The following is a 27,351-nucleotide window of genomic DNA, read 5'->3' as shown; positions in this document are numbered from 1 at the left end:
AATTGGAAGTTTTGGCGCTGCCAAAGAACTATGATGTGATTGGAATAACAGACTTGGTGGGTTAGCTCACGTGACTGGAGCACTGTCATGGATGGGTATAAACTGTTCAGGAAGGACAGGCAGAGGAGGAAAGGTGAAGGAGCTGCACTGTATGTAAGAGAGTGATATGAATGCTCAGAGCTCCAGCATGAAACTGGAGAAAAACCTGTTGAGAGTCTTTTGGAAGTTTAGATGTTTAGAAGCAAGAGCAACAAGGGTGATGTCATGGTGAGCATGTGCTATAGACCAAAAAATCAAGAGGATGAGATAGACTAGACTTTCTTTGGACAATTAACTGAAGTTTCCAGAACACAGGCCCTGGTTCTCATGGGGCACTTCAGTCACCCTAACATCTCCTGGGAGAGCAATACAGCAATGCGCAGACAATCCAGGAAGTTTTTGGAGGGTGTTGGGGACACTCCTCTTGACCTGCCGCTTACAAACAGGGAAGAATTGGTAGGGGCAGTAGAAGTGGGTGACAACCTGGGCAGCAGTGACCATGAGATGGTTGAGTTCAGGATCCTGACAAAAGGAAGAAAGGAGAGTAGCAAAACATGGACCCTGGACTTTAGAAAAGCAGACTTTGACTCCCTTAGGGAACTGATGGGCGGGATCCCCTGGGAGGCTAATATGAGGGGGAAAGGAGTGCAGGAAAGCTGGCTGTATTTTAAAGAAGGCTTACTGAGGGCGCAGGAACAAAACCATCCTGATGTGCAGAAAGAATAGCAAATATGGCAGGTGACCAACTTGTCTTAACAGTAAAATCTTTGATGAGCTTAAACACAAAAAGGAAGCTTACAAGAAGGGGAAACTTGCACAGATGACTAGGGATGAGTATAAAAATATTGCTCGAGCATGCAGGGGTGTAATCAGCAAGGCCAAAACACAACTGGAGTTGCAGTTAGCAAGAGATATGAAGAGTGACAAGAAGGGTTTCTACAGGTATGTTAGGAACAAGAAAAAGGTCAAGGAAAGTACTATACCCACCTGGGGAAGTGAGGAAACAGATTAACAGAGCGAGATGGGTACCCAGAAATCACCTACTACAGGACTGGGCCAACAAGGAAAATAACAACACCACTGGCCATCATGTACAACCCCTTGCTAAAACCTCTCCAGTGCATCATCAACGATCTATAACCTGTCCTGGAAAATGATCCCCCCACTCTCACAAGCCTTGGGAGGCAGGCCAATCTTTGCTTACAGGCAGCCCCCCGACCTGAAGCAAATACTCACCAGCAACTACACACCACACCACAAAAACACTAACCCAGGAACCAATCCCTGTAACAAACCCCGTTGACTTCTCTGTCCTGATATCTATTCTAGTGACACCATCATAGGACCCAGCCACACCATCAGAGGCTCATTCACCTGCACGTCTACTAATGTGATATATGCCATCATGTGCCAGCAATGCCCCTCTGCCATGTACATTGGCCAAACTGGACAGTCTCTACGTAAAAGAATAAATGGACACAAATCAGATATCAGGAATAGTAACATACAAAAGCCAGTAGGATAACACTTTAGTCTCCGTGAACACTCAATAACAGATTTAAAAGTAGCCATACTTGAACAAAAAAAATTAAATAAATAAATAAAAGACTTCAAAGAGAAACTACTGAGCTACTATTCATTTGCAAACTTAACACCATCAATATGGGTTTGAATAGGGACGGGGAGTGGCTGGCTGACTACAAAAGCAATTTTTCCTCTCTTGGTATTGACATCTCATCTTCAATTATTGGGAGTGGACTACATCCACCCTGGCTAAATTGGCTTTCGACATTGGTTCTCCACTTGTAAGGTAACTCCCTTCTCTTCATGTGCCAATATATATTTATGCCTGTATCTGTAATTTTCACTCGATGCATCTGAAGAACTGGGTTTTTACCCATGAAAGCTTATGCCCAATAAATCTGTTAGTCTTTAAGGTGCCACTGGACTCCTTGTTTTTATTAATGATCTGGATGATGGGATAGATTGTACCCTCAGGAAGTTCACGGATGACATTAAGCTGGCGGGAGAGGTAGATACACTGGAGGGTAGGGATAGGGTCCAGAGTGACCTAGACAAATTGGAGGATTGGGGCAAAAAGAAATCTGATGAGGTTCAGCAAGTATAAGGGTATGGCTACACTTGGAATTTCAAAGCGCTGCCCCGGCAGCACTGTGGGAGCGCTGCCGCGGCAGCGCTTTGAAGTGTGTGTGTGGTCGGAGCAGCAGCGCTGGGAGAGAGCTCTCCCAGCGCTGCATGTAAACCACATCCTCTACGGGTGTAGCGTGCAGCACCGCCCTGATTACACTGAGGCTTTACAGCGCTGTATCTTGCAGCGCTCAGGGGCGTGTTTTTTCACACCCCTGAGCGCGAAAGTTGCAGCACTGTAAAGTGTGAGTGTAGCCAAGCCCTAAGTGCAGGGTCTTGTGCTTAGGATGGAAAAATCCCATGCATCACTACAGGCTGGGGACCGACTGGCTAAGCAGCAGTTCTGCAGAAAAGGACCTGGGGATTACAGTGGATGAGAAGCTGGATGTGAGTCAGCAGTGTGCCCTTGTTGCCAAGAAGGCTAATGGCATATTGGACTGCATTAGTAGGAATGTTGCCTGCAGATAGAGGGAAGTAATTATTCCCCTCTATTCGGCACTGGTGAGGCCACTTCTGGAGTATTGCGTGAGATTTGGGCCCCCCCCTATAGAAAGGATGTGGACAAATTGGAAAGAGTCCAGCGAAGGGCAGTGAAAATGATCGGGGTCTGGGGCACATGACTTACAAGGAGAGGCTGAGGGAACTGGGCTTGTTTAGTCTGCAGAAGAGAAGACTGGTGGTGGTGGTGGGGATTTGATAGCAGCCTTCAACTACCTGAAAGGGGGTTCCAAAGAGGATGGAGCTCGCCTGTTCTCAGTGGTGGCCGATGACAGAACAAGGAGCAATGGTCTCAAGTTGCAGTGCGGGAGGTCTAGGTTGGATATTAGAAAACACTATTTCACTAGGAGGGTGGGGGGCACATAACAATCTTCAAATATTTAAAAGGTTGTTTGAAAGAGGACCATGATCAGATGTTCTCCATGTCCACCGTGGATAGGACAAGAAGTAATCGGCTTAGTTTGCAGCAAGGGAGATTTAGGTTAGGTATTAGGAAAAACTTTCTAACCATAAGCAGAGGTAAGCACTGGAACAGGTCATGTAGGGAGGTTGTGGAATCTCTGTCACTGGAGGTTTTCAAGAATAGGTTAGACAAACACCTGTCAGCGATGATCTAGGATTACTTGTTCCTGCCTCAGATCAAGAGGCTCTGGACTAGATGACTTCTTGAGATCCTTTCCAGCCCTATATATTTGTGAAGTCAGTTAACAATTCTGTTAATGATGAATGATTTAGAACAGAATCCAGCTTGCTCACTCAGGGCTCTTCCAGGCTATTATAAATAAAATGTAGTCGCTAAAATGAGCAGATTCTGAATACCCCTGGGGGATATTGGTTGAGTAAGGTGTTGATCAATAGAGTAGTACTTTGCTGTAGCAGTGGGTTTGTAAGGAGTGCATCCATCCCTACTTCCTTTCAGAGGTGGAGTGAACCACTGATGTTAAATATTATAGACATTTTGGTACCCACAGCTGCAGAGTTTGACTAGTAACTGGGCTCTCAGTGAATTCATCCCAAGATTGATTTTCAGATGAAAATCAATTTAATGTTGAGTCTTTAATCATTTAATTGCTGTGTTTCAGCTTGGCATGACACACCTGGTAAAGGATTATGCTCTGAGAGCCAGTGTGTGACCTATTTTTATTTAAATCACTTGAGCGTGTCGTTAAGAATTTTTCAGTTTGGCATTACAGTCTGAAACTACTAACACTTTGATCTATGAAAAGTACAATGCTTATCACAAAGCAGCATCAAAACTTAAATGTGCTACTTCACTGCTTGTGCTAGATCTGTTGTCCCACATGTTATTTATTTAAATGTCCCCCAGATTTTCTTATCTTTGTGCTACTTTCGTGGACAGTAATATTTACAATGTAATAGACATTCAATCTTACTCTAGCTTTCAACAGGGGCAAGGATATTCTCCTTTATCTGGAGAGTTTTCCTTTGCCTTGACACCCGACAGGTAGTCTTAACTCCGTCACCCTCTGCTGTCAGTATAATCAGCTTATGTTTTAATTTTTGGAGACCTGAAAGAGATTTATGAACTGATTACAACAGAAATGTAATCACCATAATTAGTTTCCTTACTGAATCTAAGACTTTCCCGAAGGTAGAATCTGTCAGCTGTGCTCTAGGGAGGTGGAGAAGGTCTTTTCATAGCACCTGACAAGCAGGCTTCATCATGGGAGCTCTGAGGTTTTATCATCTCACTGGGGACACGGAGCTTCAGCAATATTTCTTGTTCTCCACTGAGTTGCTTCCAGTGTAAAAGAGAAGAATGTCCATACTCCAGTCTAAATGGATTCAGCACTTCCAACAAGTGTGCTGAAGTCTAGAGATGTAGCAATCTTGGATGAAATTGGATAACATTGTGTGGTGTGGCTAATTCTGTGCTGTGACTGTTATCTGGGATGTAGTAACATGACACATAAACGTGAGATTTAGACATTTTAAGTCTAGACTCCCCAAACCAGTAGAAAATGTACTTTAGGGAATTATCTTGTACAGGACCCTGGGAAGTGGCAGGACACTCCACAGTAGTAACTTCCTTCACCCACCTTTGTGAGTCTATAAGAAAATGCCTAATAGGAAAGACTGGTGTTTGGATTTTTTTGCATTACTGAAAGTCTGAACTGTGGAAGTGGAAGGAGTTGCTAGTCAATTTAGAGAGAGAGAGGGAGGTTTTCTACTTTTATATCCATACTTCTGTTTAAGTCTTTTCTGAGTGTATGATTAACAATTTGTAGACCTGCCATCCCAAGGCAGATGTGATCATATAAAATTTTCACAGCTAGGCACTGGGTTGCCAAAGGGAGATTTACAAAAGAGCTGCCCACAATCTCCAGTGTTGTAAGTGGCTAAAATTTGTTCTAGATTAAGGCCTGGTCTACATTTACAAGTTAGGTTGACATAGCTACAGTTAACAGGAGTGTGAAAAATTCACTCCTCTGAGCATCATAGTTAAATGAACCTGACCCCTGGTGTAGACATGGCTAGGTCAATGGAAGAAGTCTGCCATTGACCTAGCTATTGCCAGTTGCTGTGGAAGAAGCATTCCACTGCAGGGAGAGCAGCTCAGAGACTACCAGAGAAGGAAGGCCAGCTCACGTGTGTAGGGGTGAGGAGGCGGAGACAAGGATCAAGGAGACAAGGTTTAGATCCCCTAAAGGGACGGGGGGCCCCATATCCTGGAATATATACCAGGGGAGAATGTGGGGCCAACAGGCATGCCTGCATCTATTCTCCCCCAGTCTCCCTTCCCAGTGTCCCTCCTCCGAACCTCCCTATCCCTCTCACCTCCCATCCCTATTTATTGATCCCCCTCTCCATGATGCAGCCCCAAACCCCTCTCACTCCTCTTCCCCCTAAAATGCCCTTCACTGGAAACAAGCCTTTGCACATCTAATTTTACTTTACAAGAATACTTTATTACATTTTCCACCCATTCTCCCACCAAAAAACCCTCCAAACACTGATGCACAGATTTTAAGCAATATGCCCTGAGACCATGTCCAGATTTCTGCCTAAGATTGGGTTCAAACTGACACTGGCTGTGTGGGTTAGAGTCAAAGAAGTACTGTTTATCTTTTGAGCTATCCTGGTGGTGTGAAATTTTGAAGGTTACACATTCTGTTAATTCTTCTGTCCATGTCTGCACAGTGTAATCTATTACAGTGGTTTTCAAACTTTTCTGGCGACCCAGTTGAAGAAAATTGATGCTCGTCACCCTATGGAGCTGGGGATGAGGCGTTTGGGGTGTGGGAGGGGCTCAGGGCTGGGGCAGAGGGTTGGGGTGAGGGCTGCAGGGTGGGGCCGGGAATAAGGGGTTCAGGGTGTGGGAGGGGGCTCTGGGGTGGGACTGGGAATGAGGGGCTTGGGCTGCAGGAAGGGGCTCCAGGTTTGGGGGGTTCTCAGGGCAGGGACAGGAGATTGGGGTGCGGGCTTACCTCGAGCGGCTCCCGGTTAGAGGTGCAGTTGGGGTGCCAAGCCAGGCTTCCCGCCTGTGCTGGCACCGCGGACCATGCTGTGCCCCAGAAGCGGCCAGCAGCAGGTCCAGCTTCTAGTCGGAGGCATGCAAATGGCTCTGCGCAGCTCTCACCCTGGTGCTCGGGACAGGGACAGGATGCAGAGCCTTGTAGCCGCCCCCTGCCTAGGAGTTGGACCTGCTGCTGGCCCCTTCTGGGGTGCAGCATGATGTTAGAACAGGTAAGACCTAGCCTGCCTTAGCCGGGCAGCACCGCCAATGGGATTTTTAATAGTCCGGTCGGCAGTGCTCACCAGAACCTCTGTGACCCAGTGCCTTACATTTTGCGACCCAGTACTGGGTCATGACCCGCAGTTTGAAAACCAGTGATCTATTATGCACATGATCCTTAGAACTGTGTGTTATGCACCAAACTGTAGCAGCAAATTCTTCTTCAAATAATGTTTTAATTTGATTTCTACCAAAAGGCCGGTGGGTGCCAGGCATTGTATTGGGGGAAGGGTGTGTGATCTCAGCCCTGGTTTAATTCCTATGGCAGCTGTTCTAGGGTTGTTCAAAAAACCTTGCCAGAATGACGAAGAGGTCAGTGTAGCTGGAAAACTTGTCTCTCTCACCAACAGATGCTGGTCCAATAAAAGTTATTACCTCACCCACCTTGTCGTTTTAACATCTTGGAACCAACATGGCTACAACAACACTTCAAATTGTCAGAATGTATCAACTTTAAGAAAAGCAGGTTTTTTCCAGAGGCTATATCTTGAGAACCTCTTGATCAAATGGTTCCAAAATTCGATCACTGACAGAACCCTGAGACCCTATGAGATGCATATAATTTCACAGCAATCAAAGTAACCAGGCAGATTTTAGAGCACTTAGAGTCGAGCTTTAAACAGAAAGCTGGTCTTAACCTTAACTGTTGGTGATGCATGAGATGGAATAGAATCTAGCTCAGTTGTATTGGCTTGCAGGAGTAAAAAAGCAATCAAACTCAACTTTGTAGATGCACATAGGAAGTAGATCTGCCCAATGTTTTGAGTGTAGAAACCTACTTTGAGTCAGTTGTGCTTTTTGTGTCTAAAGGATGTTTCCCGTTTGTCAATGCCTGCCTTAACTTCCTAAGTGTCTGCCTTAGCTCCATGGTAAGAGTCATATGTAAGAACAGCAAAAGGATTTTTGTGATCTTTATATGAATACTCTCCTCTTTGCTGTCAACAAATATCTGTCAGGTCTGCTACAAGCAGCACTCTTCTGCTTGAGAGTTTGACGTGTTTGGAATCAAACGTCGGTGTCTTGTGTGCAGCGCTCTGGCATTTCTCTGAAGCATTTACCGTTTGGCACAGTCAGAGGCAGAAGTCTGGGCTAGGTGTTCCTTTAATCTGCTCCAGTGCATTGCTATGATCCTAGTGTATATTCTCTCATTGTAGAAAAGATCTCATCTTCACTAATGCTCAGCAATTTCACAATTAGCTTTGCATCAAAAGCAGTGGGAGTCGATGTCTCTAAATGGCCAGGGATGCTAAGAATGTATCCTCCATCTGGCAGCATAGGCGCAGACTTCCCCTCTTTCCTCTAGGAGCTTGACACCTTCTCTGCCCCCATCCTCACTCCACCCCTTCCATGAGGCCCTGCCCCCATTCCAACCCCTTCCCCAAAGTCCGCACCCCAACTCCTCCCCCTCCCTGCCAATATACCAACTCCTTCCCCAAATCCCTGCCCCAGCTCTGCCTCCTTCCCTGATTATGCCATGTTCCCACTCCTCCTGCCCTCCCGAAGCATGCTAAGGGGCTGGGCGGGAAGCGCTGGGAGGTAGGTGAAGGAGCAGGGATGTGGCGTGCTCAGGGGAGGAGGAGGAGGTGGGGCGGGGGGTGAAGGGAGTTTGGCTGCCGGTTGGTGCAGAGCACCAACTAATTTTTCCCTGTGGGTGCTCCAGCCCCAGAGCACCCACAGAGTCGGCGCCTATGTTTGCCAGTGCCAAGAATAGAAAAGGGGTTAATAGATCTCCCCACCATATCACAGCAGAGTAGTTTCCATAGCTTACATTTCCTCATCCAGAAAAGGTGGTATGCTAGGGTACAAGAATTAGACCACCCTATTTCAGCACCAGGCCCTACCAGTGATGTCTTCAGAACAGCACAGAGAGCCTTTTGAAACACCCTGTTAATCAAATGCCTCTCACAGTTAATATTAGGACTCATTTCCTTAGGGCCAAATCCTGCAAACCCTTGCTCGTGTGAGTAGTTCCAGCAAGTCCCATGGGACTACTCATTACTACACTACTACAGAGAATCTTCCATTCTCCTTTCCTGAACCACTTCAGACCCACAGTGCTGTAATTAACTGTGTAGGCAGCTAGTGTTCTTGTGTGATGGACTTCTGCCATTCCCTCTGATTTTTAAGGAGCTTTTTATACGGTTGCATTTTCAATAAGCAAAATATGCCCATGTTATTCTCACTTTCCAAACCCTAATAAATGTAGGCGTACTAACTATATTGATGTTAGCTAGCAATAAAAACACTTGTACTTATTAAGATCAGAGTTTTTTCTTAATCTACACAAATAGCAAATATCTGGATTGAGCTTCCAACAGGAATGACTAGCATCTGGCTAGTACAGTAGATTCTGTTTAGCAGAGATACTGCTGTTTTTGCTTTGTGCTTTGACATTTGCCAGCTGTCCTTTTGGGGGGTTTTCTGGGGGAATTCCTTGAAGAAGTCTTGTCATTTTAACGCTGTCCTTTTCTATCATTTCAGGCTTCACCATTCCCAATAGCTACAGAACCTCAGAAACCCCGCCCAAGAAAAGGTTTGTTTAAGGATGTGCTTACAATAGTATTACTTAGGTAGGAGAACGTAACAAGATTGCTCTGTAATGCGTAAACCTGTCTGAGAAGCACACATGTCCACTACTAAACTTACTCCCACTTGTGATCCAATCTGTATATGAATCATTTGTTTTCAGAGGTGAAAAGCGAGTATGCTCATTTACTGCACAATGTGGTCTTTAATCACTACTGTGTATGGCAGTGGTGGCCAAACTTACCGACCTTCTGAAGTTTAAGAGCTGGGGCGTGCCTGCCAGTTGCTTGGGGCTTCAGCCTTGTGGCAGGGTGATGGGGCTAGGGGTTTCTATTCTGCAGGGAGGTGGATCTTGAGGCTTCAGCCCCGTGGGAGGCACTTGTTTGGGCTCAGGGCTTCAGCCCTGCTCTTGCTGAAACCCTGAGCCCCAGCAGGCATTCCATGTGTGGTTTAAGCCCTGAGACCCCCCATTCCTGCTGGGCAGAAGCCAGAGGTGACACAAGAGGTCACATGGCCCCCCCAGATTTTTGCCAGGATTTTCTGGCCACACTTGGTCACACAGTGCCACTGGGCTCCCTCCCACACAGCAGCTGCTGGAGCTAGCAAGCTGGAAGCTGCAGTCATGGGGAGAGGCAGCGGCAAACAGCTGGGAGTTGCAGGGAGAACTGCTGAGGGTAAGAGAGGGGTGTCTCTGGGGGGGCAAACCTTTAAATTGTGCCCCCGCCCAGCAGGCACCAGTTGTCTCTGACAGAAGTCCAAGCCCCACCACCCTGCAGCAGGGCAGAAGCCCTGAGCATGCACAGCACCTTCCCCTTCCCCCCCCCTCCTAGTCTGGTAGACGGAGAATGGGGGTGGGGGGCACTGCAAGCCGCACTTTAACTGTAAAAGAGCCACAGTTTGGCCACCCGGGTGTATGTTTTATTAGATATATACTTATTGGGCTGTTCTGCAATTTTGGTTTTCATTTTCCTCTTGATTAATATGGGTTTGCTTATTATCTATTCTATAAATTCCTGGATTCTTTAAAGCGATACTTTACCCTAAAGATGCCATTGTGGAACTCCAGATTCATTAAGCTTAATGATTTTTCATATAAAATTTCCTTGGTTTGGAGGTAAAGAGTTGTTTTTGTAACTGCCCTCCTCAAACTTGCTGTGGTATTTAAGTGGGTTTGCACAGATTTAAAAGTAAGGCCTAATTTGGCCTGCAGAGCCTCTTATTGGTGATGCTATATGAAATGGGAGGAAAAATACAGCTTGACTCTCAGATCCCTGAGGGTTTGTGGTGCTACCAGATAGATTATTATTATTTTTACTTGCAAACTGAGCAAATTTGGTCTGGAAATATCCTTAATCACTTTTTAAGACAATTCAGGGAGCACTCAGCTTTGCTTCCAACACAGCTATTGATGTTTGGCATACACTCTGCCTCCCTGTCTGTGGGAATATGTAGTTCTAAATGCCCTGTGATGCAGAGAGCCTTAGTGCTAACTGTCATCCTCTCCCTTGACTCTCTATTTAAAGGGTGTAGATACAATGTGAGTACTAAATGGGCACTTATTTGCCATCTTAATGACAGCGGGATAATGTGTCATAACCTCTGGCTTCTAAAGGCAAAGCTCTTCCTTAAAGATCATCCCTCACTCTCACAGATCCTGGGAGACAGGCCAGTCCTTGCTTATAGACAGCCTCCCAACCTGAAACAATTACTCACCAGCAGCTGCACACCGTACAACATAAACACTAACCCTGGAGCCTATCCTTGCAACAAAGCCCGATGCCAGCTCTGTCCACATATCGATTCAAGTGACACTGTCATAGGACCTAATCACATCAGCCACGTCATCAGGGGTTTGTTCACCTGCACGTCTACCAACGTAATATATGCCATCATGTGCCAGCAATGGCCCCTCTGCCATGTACATTGGCCAAACCGGACAGTCTCTTCTCAAAAGAATACATGGACACAAATCTGACATCAGGAATCATAACATTCAAAAACCAGTGGGAGAACAGTTCAACCTTTCTAACCACTCAGTGACAGACTTGAAGGTGGCAGTTTTGCAACAAAAAAACTTCAAGAACAGACTCCAAAGAGAGACTGCTGAACTCAAATTAATACGCAAATTAGACACAATTAACTCAGGCCTTAACAGAGACTGGGAATGGCTGGGTCATTACACTAATTGAATCTATTTCCCTATGTTAAGTTCTCCTCACACCTTCTATGGGTCATCTTAATTATCACTTCAAAAGTTTTTTTTTTTTCCCCTGCTGACGATAGCTCATCTCAATTGATTAGACTCTTCCTGTTGGTATGCATACTTCCATCTTTTCATGTTCTCTGTATGTATAAATATGTCCTGTCTGTGTGTTCCATTCTGTGCATCTGAAGAAGTGAGCTGTAGCTCACGAAAGCTCATGCTGAAATAAATTTGTTAGTCTCTCAGGTGCCACAAGTACTCTTGTTCTTTTTGTGGGTACAGTGTAACACGGCTGCTACTCTGAAATTTGTTGTATTGGAATTCTGCCATGGCTGAGCTCAGGAGTTCAGAGAAGCCATTTTGTTTCTCCTGAGGGGGAGGTTAAACTAAATGAAAGAAGGCTGTTAAATCCTGTCAGCTGAATTCTAGCAGTGGAACAGGATATGAGGCCATATCCCAAAGCTGCTACTTCATGGTTACAGAACGCAGATCTTAAGGTTGCTGACCTGTGCATTGAGTCCAAGCCTCTGTACAGCAGATACCAGTTTTCACGTAGAGCTGAGAGGGAGAGACTGTTATAGCTGCAGGGTCTCTGTCAAAGTAGTTTAGCCCCAAAATGTCTTTCCCCTGACAGCGTTCTGTTCTGGGGTGCAAATGATGGCTGTATCATCCTGAAATGACTGACCCATGTCTTCCTAGATAGGCTGATCCTCCCACTTGCTGTGTGCTCTGGTCCTTTCCTAGTCCTTCACATCCATCCTTTTCTGTGAAGCCGCCTACTCTGATCTCCTCTCCCGTGATGCTCCCATGCCTGAGTTGTTTTGCAATGTCTTGTGTATGCATTATGTAATATTTGTATGAATTATATGGGGGTGGGGATATTGTCTTTCTGTTTCTAGAGCATGGTGTAGACTTACAGTGCTCTATAAATAGCAACTGTAGAGGGCCACAGATCTGATGTGAAGTTTCATAGAATGTCAGGTTGGAAGGGACCTCAGGAGGTCATCTAGTCCAACCCCCTGCTCAAAGCAGGACCAATCCCCAGACAGATTTTTGCCCCAGATCCCTAAATGGCCCCCTCAAGGATTGAACTCACAACCCTGGGTTTAGCAGGCCAATGCTCAAACCACTGAGCTATCCCGCCCCTTGAACTTTTGCTTCAAGGCCCTTTCCTGTAGTGCTATGATATATTAATCCATTCCTTCATAATTTGTAAATTTAACAATCCAAAAAAAAAATGTTGCCATCAACCTAACACACCAGTGGAGGTGGGTTGTGGTTGAAGATGGCATGCATTAGCTTAGTTTTTAGCTTAGTTGTTAAATCGAGAGTCAGGTGTCTTGCATCTGTTTGTGTGAATTTATGTTAATCATTTGGGGAAACATGAGCTCCAGCAGTTAAGACTTCCTTGATGGGTCCACCGTTATGGCAGGTGAGATTTTTGTTCTGTGTAACCCCCTGACCATGTGCTATTGAATAATAATTTGGGAAAACCTCTCCAAAATCTTGAAGTGTCTCCACACTAATTCTATGAACTTTACATAAAAGTGCATTCTTGTTGGTTGTTATAACCTTAATGCATATTCTTCACAACTCAGAGATAGGTATAGGTTTCATTTTTAGAAGGTACACACTATACATTTTTAAAGTGATTTATTCTGAAAACATTTCAGATTAGTTTTACAGCTATATCAGAAAATGAATTGTTGTTTGGTTATTTCATTTACCAAAGGTAATTGAAGCAAATATTTATGAAGTCATTGGTAGGTGAGCTATCTCCAGCGCAACCAGTTAATCATTAATATTTGAGGATTTTCTTGCCATGCTGTATTAGGAAAAGAACATCAACAGACAGACATTTAAATTGTTTTATTTAACTAAAACAACAACGCTATGTATTCTGGATTTTTTTCTTCAACAGCAAACGTATAATATTTTAACAAAACAAGCATATGAATTTTTTAATTGAGTTAAACTTTCAAGTTTTTTAAAAGCAGGTTTGTTTTTGTTAAAATTGTTATTAACTAAAATAGTTAAATGAAATATTAAAAAAAAAATAAATTGACTATGCCAGCAGGTCAACATGAGAAACTTAAATCATGGCTTCTGCAGCTAACTCAGTCATCTTCACCTTCATTTTCCTGTTTTTTCATAATCTGGAAAAGAAAAGCAAGCTTTCCTGCTTTTTTTCAGGTCCCAAACGATTTCTCAATTTGAAATGAATTAGTCCAAAGGAAGAAAATATTCTTTCTCCACTGACAGAAGAAGCTACTGCTGTTAAAAGTGAGATTATCACTTCAACAGTCTCTGAATCCAAGCTCTTAAGTGATTTCCACCAGTTCACTGGCGTGACTTTCTTTAAAACATCATCAGCAAACATAGATTTCTTGAATGGTTCACCCTTAGCTCTGAAGTTTATTATAGTTGGCATTAGGGAGGGATGATTGCTGGATGTCCATGTCATAGCCAACTCCTCTTCTTCAGCAGTTAAGGTTTGGCCCTGGTTCCAAGTATTGAGAATATTTGGAAGAAAATGAGCTGGAAATAGTGCTTGCCCCATTCGTTTTGTTTTTTTTTTTAATGTTTGTAATTTAACTCTGTCATTGCATCTTTCTCTTTTTAAGATCTCACTCAGTTCCTTCCATATTTCAACAGTGTCAGCAATAAAACAGCTATTTCCCTGCATTTTGTTCAAGACTGCAGAAAGAGGCATCAGGGCACTCAGCATGTGTTCAACATTTCTCTTAAACCCAATGTTGAAAACTTTGGCAGTAACAGTGTCATCTATTTTTTCGTGATTTTGTTCACAAACTGTCATCAGATTAGGCCAGTTTTTGATATAGTGCTCAGAACAGTCCACTACTGAGTTCCATCAATCGTCTTGTGGGAGAGTTAGCTTGGTTCCTCCCACTTTTTTCAGAGCAGCTGCTGCAAAGTGGTTCTTACAGAACTATTTTTAAATTTCTACAACATTAGCCTTTATTTCTGGAACACCGAAGTCTTTGGCTAGGAGGTGCATCAAATGAGCACTGCAACTATATGTTATTAGCTTGGGACTCACTTCTAAATAATTTCTTCTCATCTTGGTTACATCTGCAGCCTTGTCTGTGACCAAGCTGTGTACTAGACGTTTGATTTTTTTTCACAGTTTGTTATAGCTTTTTCTACTGCTACTTCATGTAAGTATTCTGCTGTGTGTGCATTTCCTGATGTATCAATTGTTTCTGTAAGGAAGACATTCCCTTCTCCTGTTGCCACATACAACAGGATCATTGTGGACATTGCTCCACCCATCAAGACTCAGGTTAACAATTTCATCCTCTAGACCTTTTGCACACTGCTCAATTTCTCTTTTATACATTTTATCCAGCAATTTGCCTGCGACATCTGCTCTGTTGGGTGGACTGTATCCTGGTCTTAATGACTGAACCATGTTAATGAAGTGTGGGTTCTCAGTCATATGTAAAGGAGAGTTTGTTGCATAAACAAGCCGGGCAATTTTTTCATCAATTACCTCTTTTTGTAATGTGCTGGTTCTTATCACAAACTTATCTATGGTTGTTTCTGAGTGATGGAGATTTTTGTTCTTTTTGCTACAGGTGATATACTGTGGCTATGTGACATACACGATGTGACTGAAACACTATAATTGGCAGATAACTCTGAAACTATAGAAAATTATGGTGATCTTGAAGGTGGATAGTCTTCAGAATCCTTTATGTTGAGGATGGATTCTCCTAAACAAAATAAGCCAATGCAGTTATTTAATTATTATTACTATATTGCTCATTTAGTATTACTCATTGCATTCACTGACACTCAGTACTACTTTAAAGGTGAAATTGTAACAGGAAAATCTGCCTATTTCAACTATTTATTTTTTATCACGACTGTATCTAAAATGATAGTACCATAGAGTAACAACTATATTTTTTGCTCAAACATGAGAAGTCAAGAATAGTCCAGAAGAAAGACAGGCAGTCCTTAAGAAAGAAGTATGAAATAAAAAAGTTTACCAACCTGAAGAAGGGAACATGTCTGAACATGCTGGATCATCATCTTCAACGCAGCTTCCTCCTGAGAAGAAACACTTCTCATGATGTTTCATTCAGGCAACCAGGCACTGCATTTCTTTGGGTATGGCTACATTTGGAATTTCAAAGCACTGCCCCGGCAGCGCTGCGGGAGCGCTGCCGGGGCAGCGCTTTGAAGTGTGAGTGTAGTCAGAGCAGCAGCGCTGGGAGAGAGCTCTCCCAGCGCTGCATGTAAACCACATCCCTTACGGGTGTAGTGTGCAGCGCTGGGAGCCGCGCTCCCAGCGCTGCTGCCTTGATTACACTGACGCTTTACAGCGCTGTATCTTGCAGCGCTCAGGGGGGTGTTTTTTCACACCCCAGTTGCAGCGCTGTAAAGTGTGAGTGTAGCCAAGGCCTTTGTTGCACTGTTTGCATTTTGCACGCATGCCTGTCTTACCCACAGGTAGAGGAACTTCATTAAAATATTTCCAAACTGGGTCCTTTTCACGTCCTGCTGCCATTATAGGTTTTCCCATCTAGTGAGAGAATGGTATGGTAGATCTCAAATCAATGACAGCTACACTCAGAAAGACCTCAAGACTCCTGAAATATGCTGTTCAAGCAGTTTCATTTTTGTTTCTACTGCCTGTCCCTCCCTTCTCACATTTATCTCCAGACTTCTTCTCCTTGTCCAGATCATTCCGCCCCCAACAATCTTCTATTCATTGAACTTTTTGAAACATTGCACTTTTAGAGAGAGGTAAGGGGTTGACTCTGTGTACACAAATTTGCAGAGGGACAGTAGGTTGAGGTCTGTTATTTCTCACCTCTATATATTTATTTATTTATTTAAAAATATTTTTGCTGTTAACAAGCATGTTCTTTCTGGAGACACTAATCCACAGTTTGAGAACTGTATAACTAAGCGTCTCTGATGGTATCTTCTATACCGATCACTGAGTCGCACTGGGTAGATAGAAAGATTAACCTAAATAATCTATACAGAAGCCTTTGGAACCCCATAAGACTGGGTCCATAATCCATGAATTATTGGAACTAATTTACAAAACTTTTCTTAACCATTACATGAATATATTGTCTCATACTATAGAATTAGAATTTATAATCCCTATTCCATGATGAGATACGTTATAGCTCAAAGATAGGTTTTTCCTCAAAAACCATTTTATTAAAAAAATCCAATTTAAATAAAAAAAATCTGTTTTTTTTGTTTGTTTGTTTGTTTGTTTTTAATCATTGATCATTATCCACCCTGCCTGAAACATTGTGTTCAGTTCTGGGCACCACATTGTTAGAAAGGACTTGAGAAATGGGGGGAACTTTACTTTTGTTGCTCATCTCTGATTAGAGGGCTGGATCAATGGATTTGGTAGGAAAGACTCGAGAGCAACATACGTGTAGCTTGGCTAAGTGACAACTAACAAGGAACAGGAACATTCTCCTTTCGTTTAGTTCTCCTTTGCACAGCAGTTATGCAGAATGTATGGTGCTGGGAGAGGAGAATCAGGCCTGTGCCTCTTTTTTTCATCATGGCAGTGTCCCTTGCACTAAAGGTGGGCATTCTCTCTGCAATACCTGGCATGGCTGAGGTAGTATTTGAGGGGAAAGCTTTGGAAGGCTCCATGTTTGCCAGATACTGTTTGCCTGCATTGCTTTTAGAATGGTAAGCAAAAGCTTATTTGATCAGCCTGTTTGTTAATCTCTGGAAAATGAGGGCAAGAGCAAGATTTGTAGTGGGAAGTGACATAACAGTGTGTACTGTTTGTGTGTGTGTGTGTGTGTGTATGTGTGTGTGATGGTAAGGATGGGAAGGGAGAGTGGCATATGGTGTGTACTTTTACAGACAGGCGTTGAGGGAGGAGGAGCAGAGCAATATTCCTTTTCAGTGATTCATTCTAGTACTTTACTAGAGTCTCTTGATGAGGCTCCTGCATTAACCAAGAAGCCTATTCTAATTCAACTAAAGAGTTGATGATTTAAATTAGGGGACTAGAGACATCTGCATAAGCTTTGCCCTATAACGAGGTGTGTTTGCGCTTGTTTTAAAGGAGCACTGTCAAGATACTCAAGCCTGAAAAGGTAACATTATCTTGTGTCAGTTTTCCTTGTTTTAGATATTAAAATTCAATCAAATCAACATCAGTACAAGCAGAGCTACAAATTGATAGAGACCAGTTAGTTGGTTAATTGCAGACCCAGCCCCGCAAGCTGCTCTAGCTGAGTGAACTTCTGTGCCCACATGGAGCCTCCCTGACTTCAGTAGGGCTCTGGTATCCGCCTGCACACAGATGCTTGCAGGATCAGGGCCTTGGAATTTCAGCTGTTTGTTCAGCACTTGGTACACTGGGGCCCTGATTTTGGTTTAGCACCTCTGGGCTTTACAGTAGTACAATGCACATTGGAAAGTTTTCTCTCAGTTGACCAGATATGGTAATCACATAACTAGATTTATCACGTGGTGGTAGCTGAGATGTTGCATCCTGGGCACGTCACCTCAATGAATGTGAATTCTTTTGTATTATGGAGAAAGTATTTTGCAGGCATGAGGAGTGAGCTTACTTTCTACTCTGTTGCCCTAAGCTAGCCCTACTGTAGTAGGTATTTTCATTCAAGTCATCTAGTCCAGCCCCCTGCACTGAAGCAAGACTGAAGGCTTGTCTATACTTATGGCTAAATCTGCACTGCTGTGATTGGTGCAGTGATGTCGATTTAGCGGGTCTGGTGAAGACACCCTAAGTCGATGGCAGAGCACTCTCCTGTTGACATCTGTACTCCACCTCCCTGAGAGACAGAAGATAAGTCATGAGGAGAGCATCTCCTGTTGACAGTGCGGTGTAGACACCAGTGTAAGTTGATCTAAGTCAGGGGTTCTCAAACTGGGGGTCAAGACCCCTTAGGGGGTCATGAGGTTATTACATAGGGGGTTGCGAGCTGTCAACCTCTATCCCAAACCCCACTTTGCCTCCAGCATTTATAATGGTGTTAAATATATAAAAAGTTATTTTAATTCATAAGGGAGGTCACCCTCAGAGGCTTGCTGTGTGAAAGGGGTCACCAGTAAAAAAGTTTGAGAGCCACTGATCTAAGTTACTTAAGGCTTTAGTGTAGACCAACCCTAAGTATTAGTGTTTGTCAAATCTGTTCTTAAAAACCGTAAGTGACAGAGATTCCACAACCTCCCTAGGTAATTTGTTGTAGTGCTTAACTACCCATATAGTCAGGAAGCTTTTCTTAATGTCTAACCTAAATCTCCCTTGCTGGAATTTAAGCCCATTACTACTTGTCCTGTCCTCAGTGGTAAGGAGAACAATTTATCACCTTCCTCTTTATAACAACCTTTTACATACTTCAAAACTGTTATCATGCTCCTCTTGCTCTTCTCTTCTCCAGACTAAACACACCTGATTGTTTTTCAATCTTTCCTTTTATATCATGTTTACTAGACCTTTAATCATTTTTGTTGCTCTCCTCTGAACTTTCTCCAATTTGTAGACATCTGTCCCACCCAGTCTTTTTTTTTTTTTTTTTCCACTTAAGGCTGCCGCTCGTCAGTTCTTGGAAAGTTTCAGGGAAAGGCACTGTAGGAAACGTTGCACTTTTTTTAACGAGGCACTAGTATCTGAGCAGAACTTGGCTGAGCAAATCTGCTTCTCCAAAAGAGCAGAGGCTGGGAGTGGGTTTCAGAGCACAATCCCCTCTCCTCTGCCTGCACAGTAATGGTTGCTGGCTGCATCCATTTGGGACTAAAGATCCACAAAGGAAGAACTGAAATAATGTCTTCTCTGTGTAGACTTTTATATACCAGTATATGCAATCTGACTATTGATGCCTTCTAAAAGCAATATTGCTTCGACTCAGGAAACCGGGGTTCTAGTCCCATCTGTGCCACTGTCTTGCTATGGCACCTTTGATGAGTCCTTTTCCTTCTGTGCCTCAGTTTTCCCCATCTGTAAAAAGGGGATCTCCCCCTTCTAGATCTACTTATGAAAAGTTCAACATAAGAGCTAAGTAATATTATTATTTATTATGCTGAGTTGAGATCCTAAGATTGCATTTGTTTGTGCTGGGTAGAAGACTGCTATTAAACTTCCTTTCCTGACTGTGGATCATATTTGTGAAACAATTTAAAAGCTGGTTATAAATTAGCTATTTCTACACACAGTGTGCAAGTGACCTGGTCCTAGATTAGTGGTTTTCAAACTTTTTTCTGGCGACCCTGTTGAAGAAAATTGTTGATGCCCATGATGCAACGAAGCTGGGGATGAGGGGTTTGGGGTGTGGGAGGGGCTCTGGACTGGGGCAGAGGGTTAGGGTGCAAGGGTGAGGGCTGCAGCCAGGAATGAGGGGTTCAGGATGTGGGAGGGGGCTCTGGGATGGGGCAGAGGTTTGGGATGCGGGAGGGGGTCAGGATTCTGGCCTGGGGGTGCAGGCTCTGGGGTGGGGCTGGGGATGAGGGGTTTGGTGTGCAAGAAGGTGCTCTGGGTTTGGGGTGGGGCTGAGGGCTGGGACAGGGGATTGGGGCCCAGGCTGACCTTAGGTGGCTCCTACTCAGCGGCGGTGCTAAGGCAGGCTTCCTGCCTGTCCTACCACTGCAGACCGTGCTGCGCCCCGGAAGCAGCCAACAGCATGTCCGGCTCCTGGATAGATGTGTGCAAGTGGCTGTGCACGGCTCTTGCCTGCAAACGCCGCTCCTCTACTCCCGCTCCCATTGGCCAGGGAGTGCGGAGCTGGTGCTTGGGGTGGGGGCATTGCAAGGAACCCCTTGGCGCCCTGCCTAGGAATCTGTTGCTGGCTGCTTCCAGGCACCGCGCGATATTGGAACAGGTAGGGACTAGCCTGCCTTAGGCAGGCAGCACCGCCGATGGGACTTTTAACAGCCCAGTTGGCAGTGCTGGCCAGAGCCACCGTGACCCAGTGCCTTATGTTCCACAACCCAGTACTGGGTTGCAACAGGCAGTTTGAGAACCACTGTCCTAGATAAGGCTCCACAGAATACTGTTACTACAGATCTTTAGAATCCCGAGACTTCCTCCTGGTGTTTATGCAATGGCTTTCTCATTTTGATGCAAAGTTGAAAGTTTGCTCCTGTCTTTGCAAACTTGTGCTACAAGACAGGAGCAGTAAGAAACTTGGAACCAACATCTTCCAACCTGCTTTTAGGTTCCTTTCACAAAAGATTTACCCTGTGCTGAAAGAATTGTGGTTTGAATTATCTGCCTGTCAAGGCTAACCTGTCACATGGCTCTTCGACAGCTGAAGACTTGAAGGTTGAGATTAAAGAGTGTCCCTTTTACAGACAGTTCAATCTAAAAAGGAAATGATGAGATCATTCTGAGAGTGTATAAATAAATGGTCTGGGGCAGGTTGTCAGGTTGGGAGGTGATGCAGGAATCAGGTTAGAAATCTCTAAATCTCACCTTAAAGAGACTGGTGGGAAATGAACACCAGAGAGCAGTGTTCTGTGGCAACCATTATGCAGGAACTGACATGTTAATAGTTAAAACCATTCATTATTTTGTCCTTTATTCCCCATGGGGAGAGTTGCTCTGAAAATCAGTTCCCTTTGTTGCCACATCAAGATCTATAACTCTCTGTGTTGTTTATTTTTCCCAAACAAATGGTGATAGAATAAAGGGAGCTCTGCTCCTTGAATCAGGCTGGAGTTAATATCAGCCTTCTGAGCAGGGATTTTAATCTCCCTACTGCATTTTAAATTAATCAGTTATTTTCTGAAATGCTTTACTTGTTTTAATTGAAATTGACTGGCTCCCATCTTTCCAATTTCCTTTCCTCAAGCACTCCAATCAAATCATTTTACAGTAACCGATAATACTATATAGGCAAAGGCACTTTTCCCAGTGTGTATTGTTGGTCTTACGGAACATAATTCCAATTTATTTCCTTTTGTCATGAAAAAGGTTATTTAGAAAATGAAGTTTGGCCTCTTCTGTTAGTCTAGTCACGGCTGATAGGTTCGTGGACTAACTTTAAATACATTTTGAATCATACAACATTTGACCCAGGCTTTGGCTCATATATATCAATAGCATTTACGGTAGGGTAGAAAAGCTTTAAACGGAAACCTGAATATGTTTCTGAATGCAGTAGATAGAGTATACGTCCAGTAACGTTAGTGAATATTGAGCATACACTTCTGTTGGATTACAAAGAAGCAGGTTGTTGGATAGATACCCTCCTTAGAATCATAGAATATCAGGGTTGGAAGGGACCTCAAGAGATCATCTAGTCCAACCCCTGCTCAAAGCAGGAACAATTCCCAACTAAATGATCCCAGTCAGGGCTTTGTCAAGCCTGACCTTAAAAATCTCTAAGGAAGGAGATTCCACCACCTCCGTAGGCAGGGCCGGCTCCAGGCCCCAGCACGCCAAGCACGTGCTTGGGGCGGCATGCCGCGGGGGGCGCTCTGCCGGTTGCCAGGAGGGCGGCAGGCAGCTCTGGTGGACCTCCCGCAGACGATCCACCGGAGCCGCAGGACTGGCGAGCAGCAGAGCGCCCCCCCGTGGCGTGCCGCCGTGCTTGGGACGGCGAAATGGCTAGAGCCGGCCCTGTCCCTAGGTAACCCATTCCAGTGCTTCACCACCCTCCTGGTGAAAAAGTTTTTCCTAATATCCAACCTAAACCTCCCTCACTGCAACTTGAGACCATTACTCCTCGTTCTGTCATCTGGTACCACTGAGAACAGTCTAGATCCATCCTCTTTGGAACCCCCTTTCAGGTAGTTAAAAGCAGCTATCAAATCCCCCCTCATTCTTCTCTTCTGCTGACTAAACAATCCCAGTTCCCTCAGCCTCTCCTCATAAGTCATGTGCTCCAGCCCCCTAATCATTTTTGTTGCCGTCCACTGGACTCTCTCCAATTTTTCCACATCCTTCTTGTAGTGTGGGGCCCAAAACTGGACATAGTACTCCAGATGAGGCCTCACCAATGTCGAATAGAGGGAAATGATCACTTCCCTTGATCTGCTGGCAATGCCCCCACTTATACAGCCCAAAATGCCACTTATATAGCCCAGAATGCTGTATTTTGGGCTGTGCTTCCTCAAAATGGACTCCTGTAGATCATTTTCTAAGTGACGATCTTCTCTCATGAATTTCAAGGAAGCAGTGGATATAAAAGCTGAAAGTGTTCCCCCAAATCCTAGCCCTTCTGTTATTTTATGGAAGTGTTATCTAGTGGTTAGAACAGGGGATTTGCTTCTGTTCCTAATTCTGCTTCTGATTTCCTGTGTCCTTGGGCAAATCACTTCACCTCTCATTTTCCCCATCTACAGAACAGGTCTAATATTTAGTTACCACACAAAAATGAAGTAGGGTTGCACTAATGCTAGCAAAGCACTTTGATACTGTAGATTTAGGATGCTATATAATGTACTAAGTATTATAATCTAGAACTAAGTCTTGTATAATTGCTACTAAAGGAGTAGCATATGGTGTTGCAGGGTGGAGGCAAGTTGCATGGACATAGCAATGTAGGGGAGTTTCAATCTGAAACGATGCAATAAAATCTAGCTAGCTAGGCATTTATACCATGCTCATCACAGCAGGGAATCACAATTTAGGCCTCTCTCAACATCCTTTTTTCGCAAGGACTCCAATAAAAAAAAAAATCCAGCACTCAAAAATGTAGAGAGAGAAATAACTATATTAACCCTTTAGATTCAGGAAATTGGTAACTTCTGGATTTTACTTAGCATCCTTAACTAACATTACGATGTTTCCAAACACCACAGGTAGGGACCTGGACATTCACTAAGTCCCCAGTTCAGCAAAACACTAAGCATAGGCTAAACTTTGCTGAATGGCTTTGCTTTGAATTGGGGCCTAATTTTATTTATATGCCTTGGGTATTGGTTTGTTTCTTTAGAATAAACAGTGTTTTGATATTTCAGGTCCTGCGAATCATTATCATTAGATAAATTTTGCTTCTGTTCTATACAGCTTACATGGCAGCTAATCAAAACACCTCATTGGGCCACTAGTGCTGGAACTGAAGTTCGTTCTATCTTAATGTATTCTCCATCATTGAGATGAAGCAAGTTACTGCACTATGTTTAAAACAAGTGATGAAACAGGTTTATCAGAGATAAACACACTAGGATCCAGTGTCCTATGTGTAAATAATAACACCGAATAGTAGGAACTAGCTGTTGCGGATAAATTTAATGGGAATATAAGAAGCATGTAATGTAAAAATGTCTTAAAACTGTAGTTTAAATCTACTTGTACACTAATTGGTACCGGAACCGTCCCTATGTATAGCTTAAAACTGTTACTTATTCAGCATGCAGAGATATGATTCACATGCGATGACCTTTATAAAGTTTTCACAGCTAATTCTAACATGTCAAAATATAGTTTGCTTTTTAGACACTGGTGTTGCAATCTTCTCAAGTAATTTATGTTGTTTTTGTCCAGCTAAATTTCCTGTGTCAGCATTTAACACACAGCAATATTGATAGTCCATTATTTTTTGGACAGGCATAGAGCTGGTCTTTGAAGGGAGGAAATAGTGATTAAAAATGTATATTTTTAGAAACGATACTTGCAGATTTGACCAGCAACAGCACAAGCCCCATCTTCTCTAGTATTGCTCCTTCACAGTAGCTAGGGAAGTACGCTTACAAATAAGTAATGCAACTCAAAATACACACTTTGTCTCACAGCTTTTAGTTAATAAAATAGCTTTAGCTTTTGCAGAAATTGACAAGTCTGAAGTTTATGATCTGTCCCTGGGATGCATCTGACTTTCTCTCCAGGTACTCCCCACGCTGGCAGATCAACGGGTGGGTATCTCTTCTGCTCCTGGAAACGTGCTAAAGGATAAAACACACTGAATATCACTAATGGTTTAGTACCCTGATAAGCTGACTTTGTGCATTGCAGAGCTGGTCATTTCTGAACTCCTAATACTTTCAAATTAATATAAATCCAAAGGTGCCTTTGAAGTTCTAAGAGTGAAACTCTGCCTGAAAAATCCAGATTAAAACCACCACCCTGAATTAAATTAATTAATGCTTTTAAAGTGTGCTAAATAGAAAAGAATTTAGAAGAAATATCAGAAAGAAATGCCACTGCAAAACACAGTATCTTGGCCTAAGGAATAGGGGAACTCAGGAGACCTGGGTTCTATTTCTGGTTCTGCCACTGGCCTGCTGGCTAACTTTGGACAAGTCACGTTACTGCTCGGTGCCTCAGTTTCCCAGTGAGTACAATGGGGATAATGATACTGACCTTTTGAAATGTACTTTGATATCTGGTGATGGAAAGTGCTCTATAAGAGCTCACTAATTATCATCATCCAAATTATTATCCAACTTTTTGTGAGTTACAAACTGAAATAAGATTTTGGCCCATCTGGACCTAATAATCCTGGAGGGGGAAATAATTTAAAATATGAGTAAATGCTTCATGTATAATATATATGAAATATGCTTTTAACCTTCTTATTGAAATTGTGCACTTTAATTCCACATCTGGTGTAAATATTACAGTGTGGAATAGAGATTTAAATTAGTTTTTTTTCCCCGGTAGAATATTTCTTATCTAGAGTATTTTCATTGCATTTTCCTGACTATAGTAAATCTGTAGGTTTTATCATAGATTTAAATGCAGAAGTAGTCATGGTTATAACATAAATCACTCAGAAGTCAGGGAATGTCAAAGTGAAGGTTCAATGTGTCAGTACACCTCTGTGTTCTTGTGCGAGTACATTAAAATCTGTAATTACATGATCAAGCACTATTTCTCAAATAATACAACAACATTTGTTTTTTTCTGCTGAGGTTGGTGTTGCCTAGTGATTTCAGCACAGGACTGGAAATCAGGAAGTTCAGTGTTGTAATCCCGACTCTGCAGCTGTTGGCAACTCACTTAGCCACTCTGCTTCAGTTTCCCAACTTGTAAAAATGAAGATCCGTATCTACATCGCAGGTCTGTTATGACGTATATTTAGGTAATGATTGAGGTTTCTTACTTTTACAACTTTAGATAAACACTGAATCTCAGATAACATCTTATCATATAATCAGAGAGTATATGGTAATATATAAGCAGCAGGTGGCAGAGTTAAGGATGATTTCCTGGCTTTTAATTGTGTGCAACTTTGCTATTGCTGAATTCATAAAAGGTTTTATTTATTTATGCAATTTCCTAGGTTATTTTGTTTTATTTGTTTTTTGTTACAGAAATGAGAAAAATGAGGGGGCACAAAAAGGGAGCCTTAGTCTCCCAGGCTTTCAAGCTCCTTGAAAAATCCTTAATCCCAAGCAAATTCCTTTGTGTAATTTACAAACCTTACCACCTTTACATCTACCTTTATGTGCACCATTTAAAAGTAAACAATATTTCCCAATCTGCATTCTCAAGCCTGCATTTTCAAACATTCAGAACTTTATTTTAATTACGTACAAAGCTAAACAAAAAGCCCTATGTTGAGAGAACATTAACTTTGCAAACTCATAAGTTAGGAAATACCAGAATTAAGATTGCACAGCAACTGTAGTTCACTACTCTTGTACATATGCATTATGCTAGAGTCTTCAATGACATGCACATATTCAGTTTTTTGGCCATGTCCCCAACCTCAATCAGTGCACAGAAACGAAGGTGCTCGCTGAATGGGTAATTATTCAATATTTTATCCTCATCATTCAGTGTATGGCCTAAGCCTTATTTACCTTATACTATCCAAATCCTGTGTTGATTTCAAAATTATTAATTTCCTCGTGGGCTTTTCTATGGAGCTCATCACTGAGGTGTCTGAGAGCTTTACAAACATTAAATAATTTATCTGCACAACACCCCTGTTAGGTAGAGTGGTGTTATCTTCAGTTTACAAAGGGGTTCTGTGGTACAGAGAGATGAATGGCAACATTGTCAAGTGTCCTCTAATTTGATGCTCAACTTAAGATGCCTACGGTCTTATTTTTCAGAGAACTTAGTATTTTTATAGCGCTTTATATGTTCACAGCAGAGCTCCCTTGCCCAGCAGCACATAACACTTATGGAGCAGAGTCACGGATAGTATCCTGTTCTCTAGGGTAGCACTGGACTGTCTTAAAAGAAACCACCCTTTCTCTTCCTGCAGTTTCCTGCATCATTCCGTGTATGCTTTCCAATTTCTGCAACCGATGAGGCAGGGTTCTGTAAACAGCTTTATTCACTGCACATCCTGATTCATTTGCCTGAACCCCATCTATCTTGTACACTGTATGGGGCAGATGTCCTGTGGGGGGGAGGGTGTGTGTGTGGTGGTGGGGGGAGTATGTAATCATGCAATTAAAGACTGTATCATAATGCATACACACAAGGGGGAGGAAAAAAGTTTGCATAGGCAAAAGTTCAGCCTGAGACAGACATTGGACATGGAACATTTAAGCTAGAATGCTTCAAGTTTGGCAGAGTAATAAACAACTGAAAACTGGGTTTTATAATGGAAAGTGTTAGACACCTTAAACTATAGGCATTGCTGCCAGACCTGACTGTTACACATTCTATTTTTTACATTTAGAAAAGAAAGTATAGTTTACTGGGGATTGTTAACATATCAGGTGTGAAGTTTCAAAGAAGTCATTATTGAACTACCATACCTCTTCCTTCTCAGTATTTTCTTCAATACTTCTTTTATCATAACTGGAAAATGGCTTAAGCTTGGTTCACCACACAAAAAAGACCTTTCAGCAGAGACCAGGCACAGAAGAATTCAGGCCAAAGGATGCATCTTTCCGAAAGGGAACAGAGAACTAGACTGGAAACTTCTACAATACTGATCAAATCTAGTACTCCTGCTACGATAAATAACAAGCCAGTTATGCACGTTACAATAGTAATATCTATTCAGGGTTATAAGTGTTTCTTTTAAGAGGGAGATATTCCCCTTCATGGGCTCTGGGGTTTACATGGTAATCAACTATTGATATTAATGTCCAAAACTGCACCACTTAGATCTTAATGCTGATCTCATTGCACAGCCTATGCTGCTTCCATTATCGCACAAAGCTGCTCTTTTCACATTAAGTGTCTCACTGTAAGGTGGTAGTGAAGACTGCCAGCTTTGAACAGGCAAAGTGTCTCCCCTTGCTGGTGGGGTTCCATGTGATGATGTTAATTTCAAACCACTCTTCA

General features: G+C 43.0%; 1 protein-coding gene across 16 annotated transcripts in view; it reads left to right on the top strand.

Moving 5' to 3' along the window:
- Positions 1-27,351, top strand: part of BBS4 (Bardet-Biedl syndrome 4) — a 96,532-nt gene that overhangs the window by 4,041 nt on the left and 65,140 nt on the right. For 5 of the 16 annotated variants that reach the window (XM_050968273.1, XM_050968279.1, XM_050968288.1 and 2 more), the window contains 3 exons: positions 1,716-1,849; positions 8,924-8,975; positions 25,011-25,158. The exons of 1 other annotated variant lie outside the window; for it this stretch is intronic. In XM_050968273.1, coding sequence (XP_050824230.1) covers positions 25,134-25,158 — 25 coding nt within the window. In that variant the 5' untranslated portion in view covers positions 1,716-1,849; positions 8,924-8,975; positions 25,011-25,133. Of the gene's footprint in view, positions 1-1,715; positions 1,850-8,923; positions 8,976-24,158; positions 24,431-25,010; positions 25,171-27,351 lie in introns of those variants that run through there. 10 more of the 16 variants (XM_050968278.1, XM_050968272.1, XM_050968277.1 and 7 more) reach the window with 5 other exon arrangements.

Source organism: Gopherus flavomarginatus, chromosome 9 (genome assembly GCF_025201925.1).
Source record: "Gopherus flavomarginatus isolate rGopFla2 chromosome 9, rGopFla2.mat.asm, whole genome shotgun sequence".
Taxonomy (NCBI): Eukaryota; Metazoa; Chordata; order Testudines; family Testudinidae; genus Gopherus; species Gopherus flavomarginatus.
The sequence above is the reverse complement of the archived record's forward strand: the minus strand, read 5'-3'. Positions and strand labels throughout refer to the sequence as shown.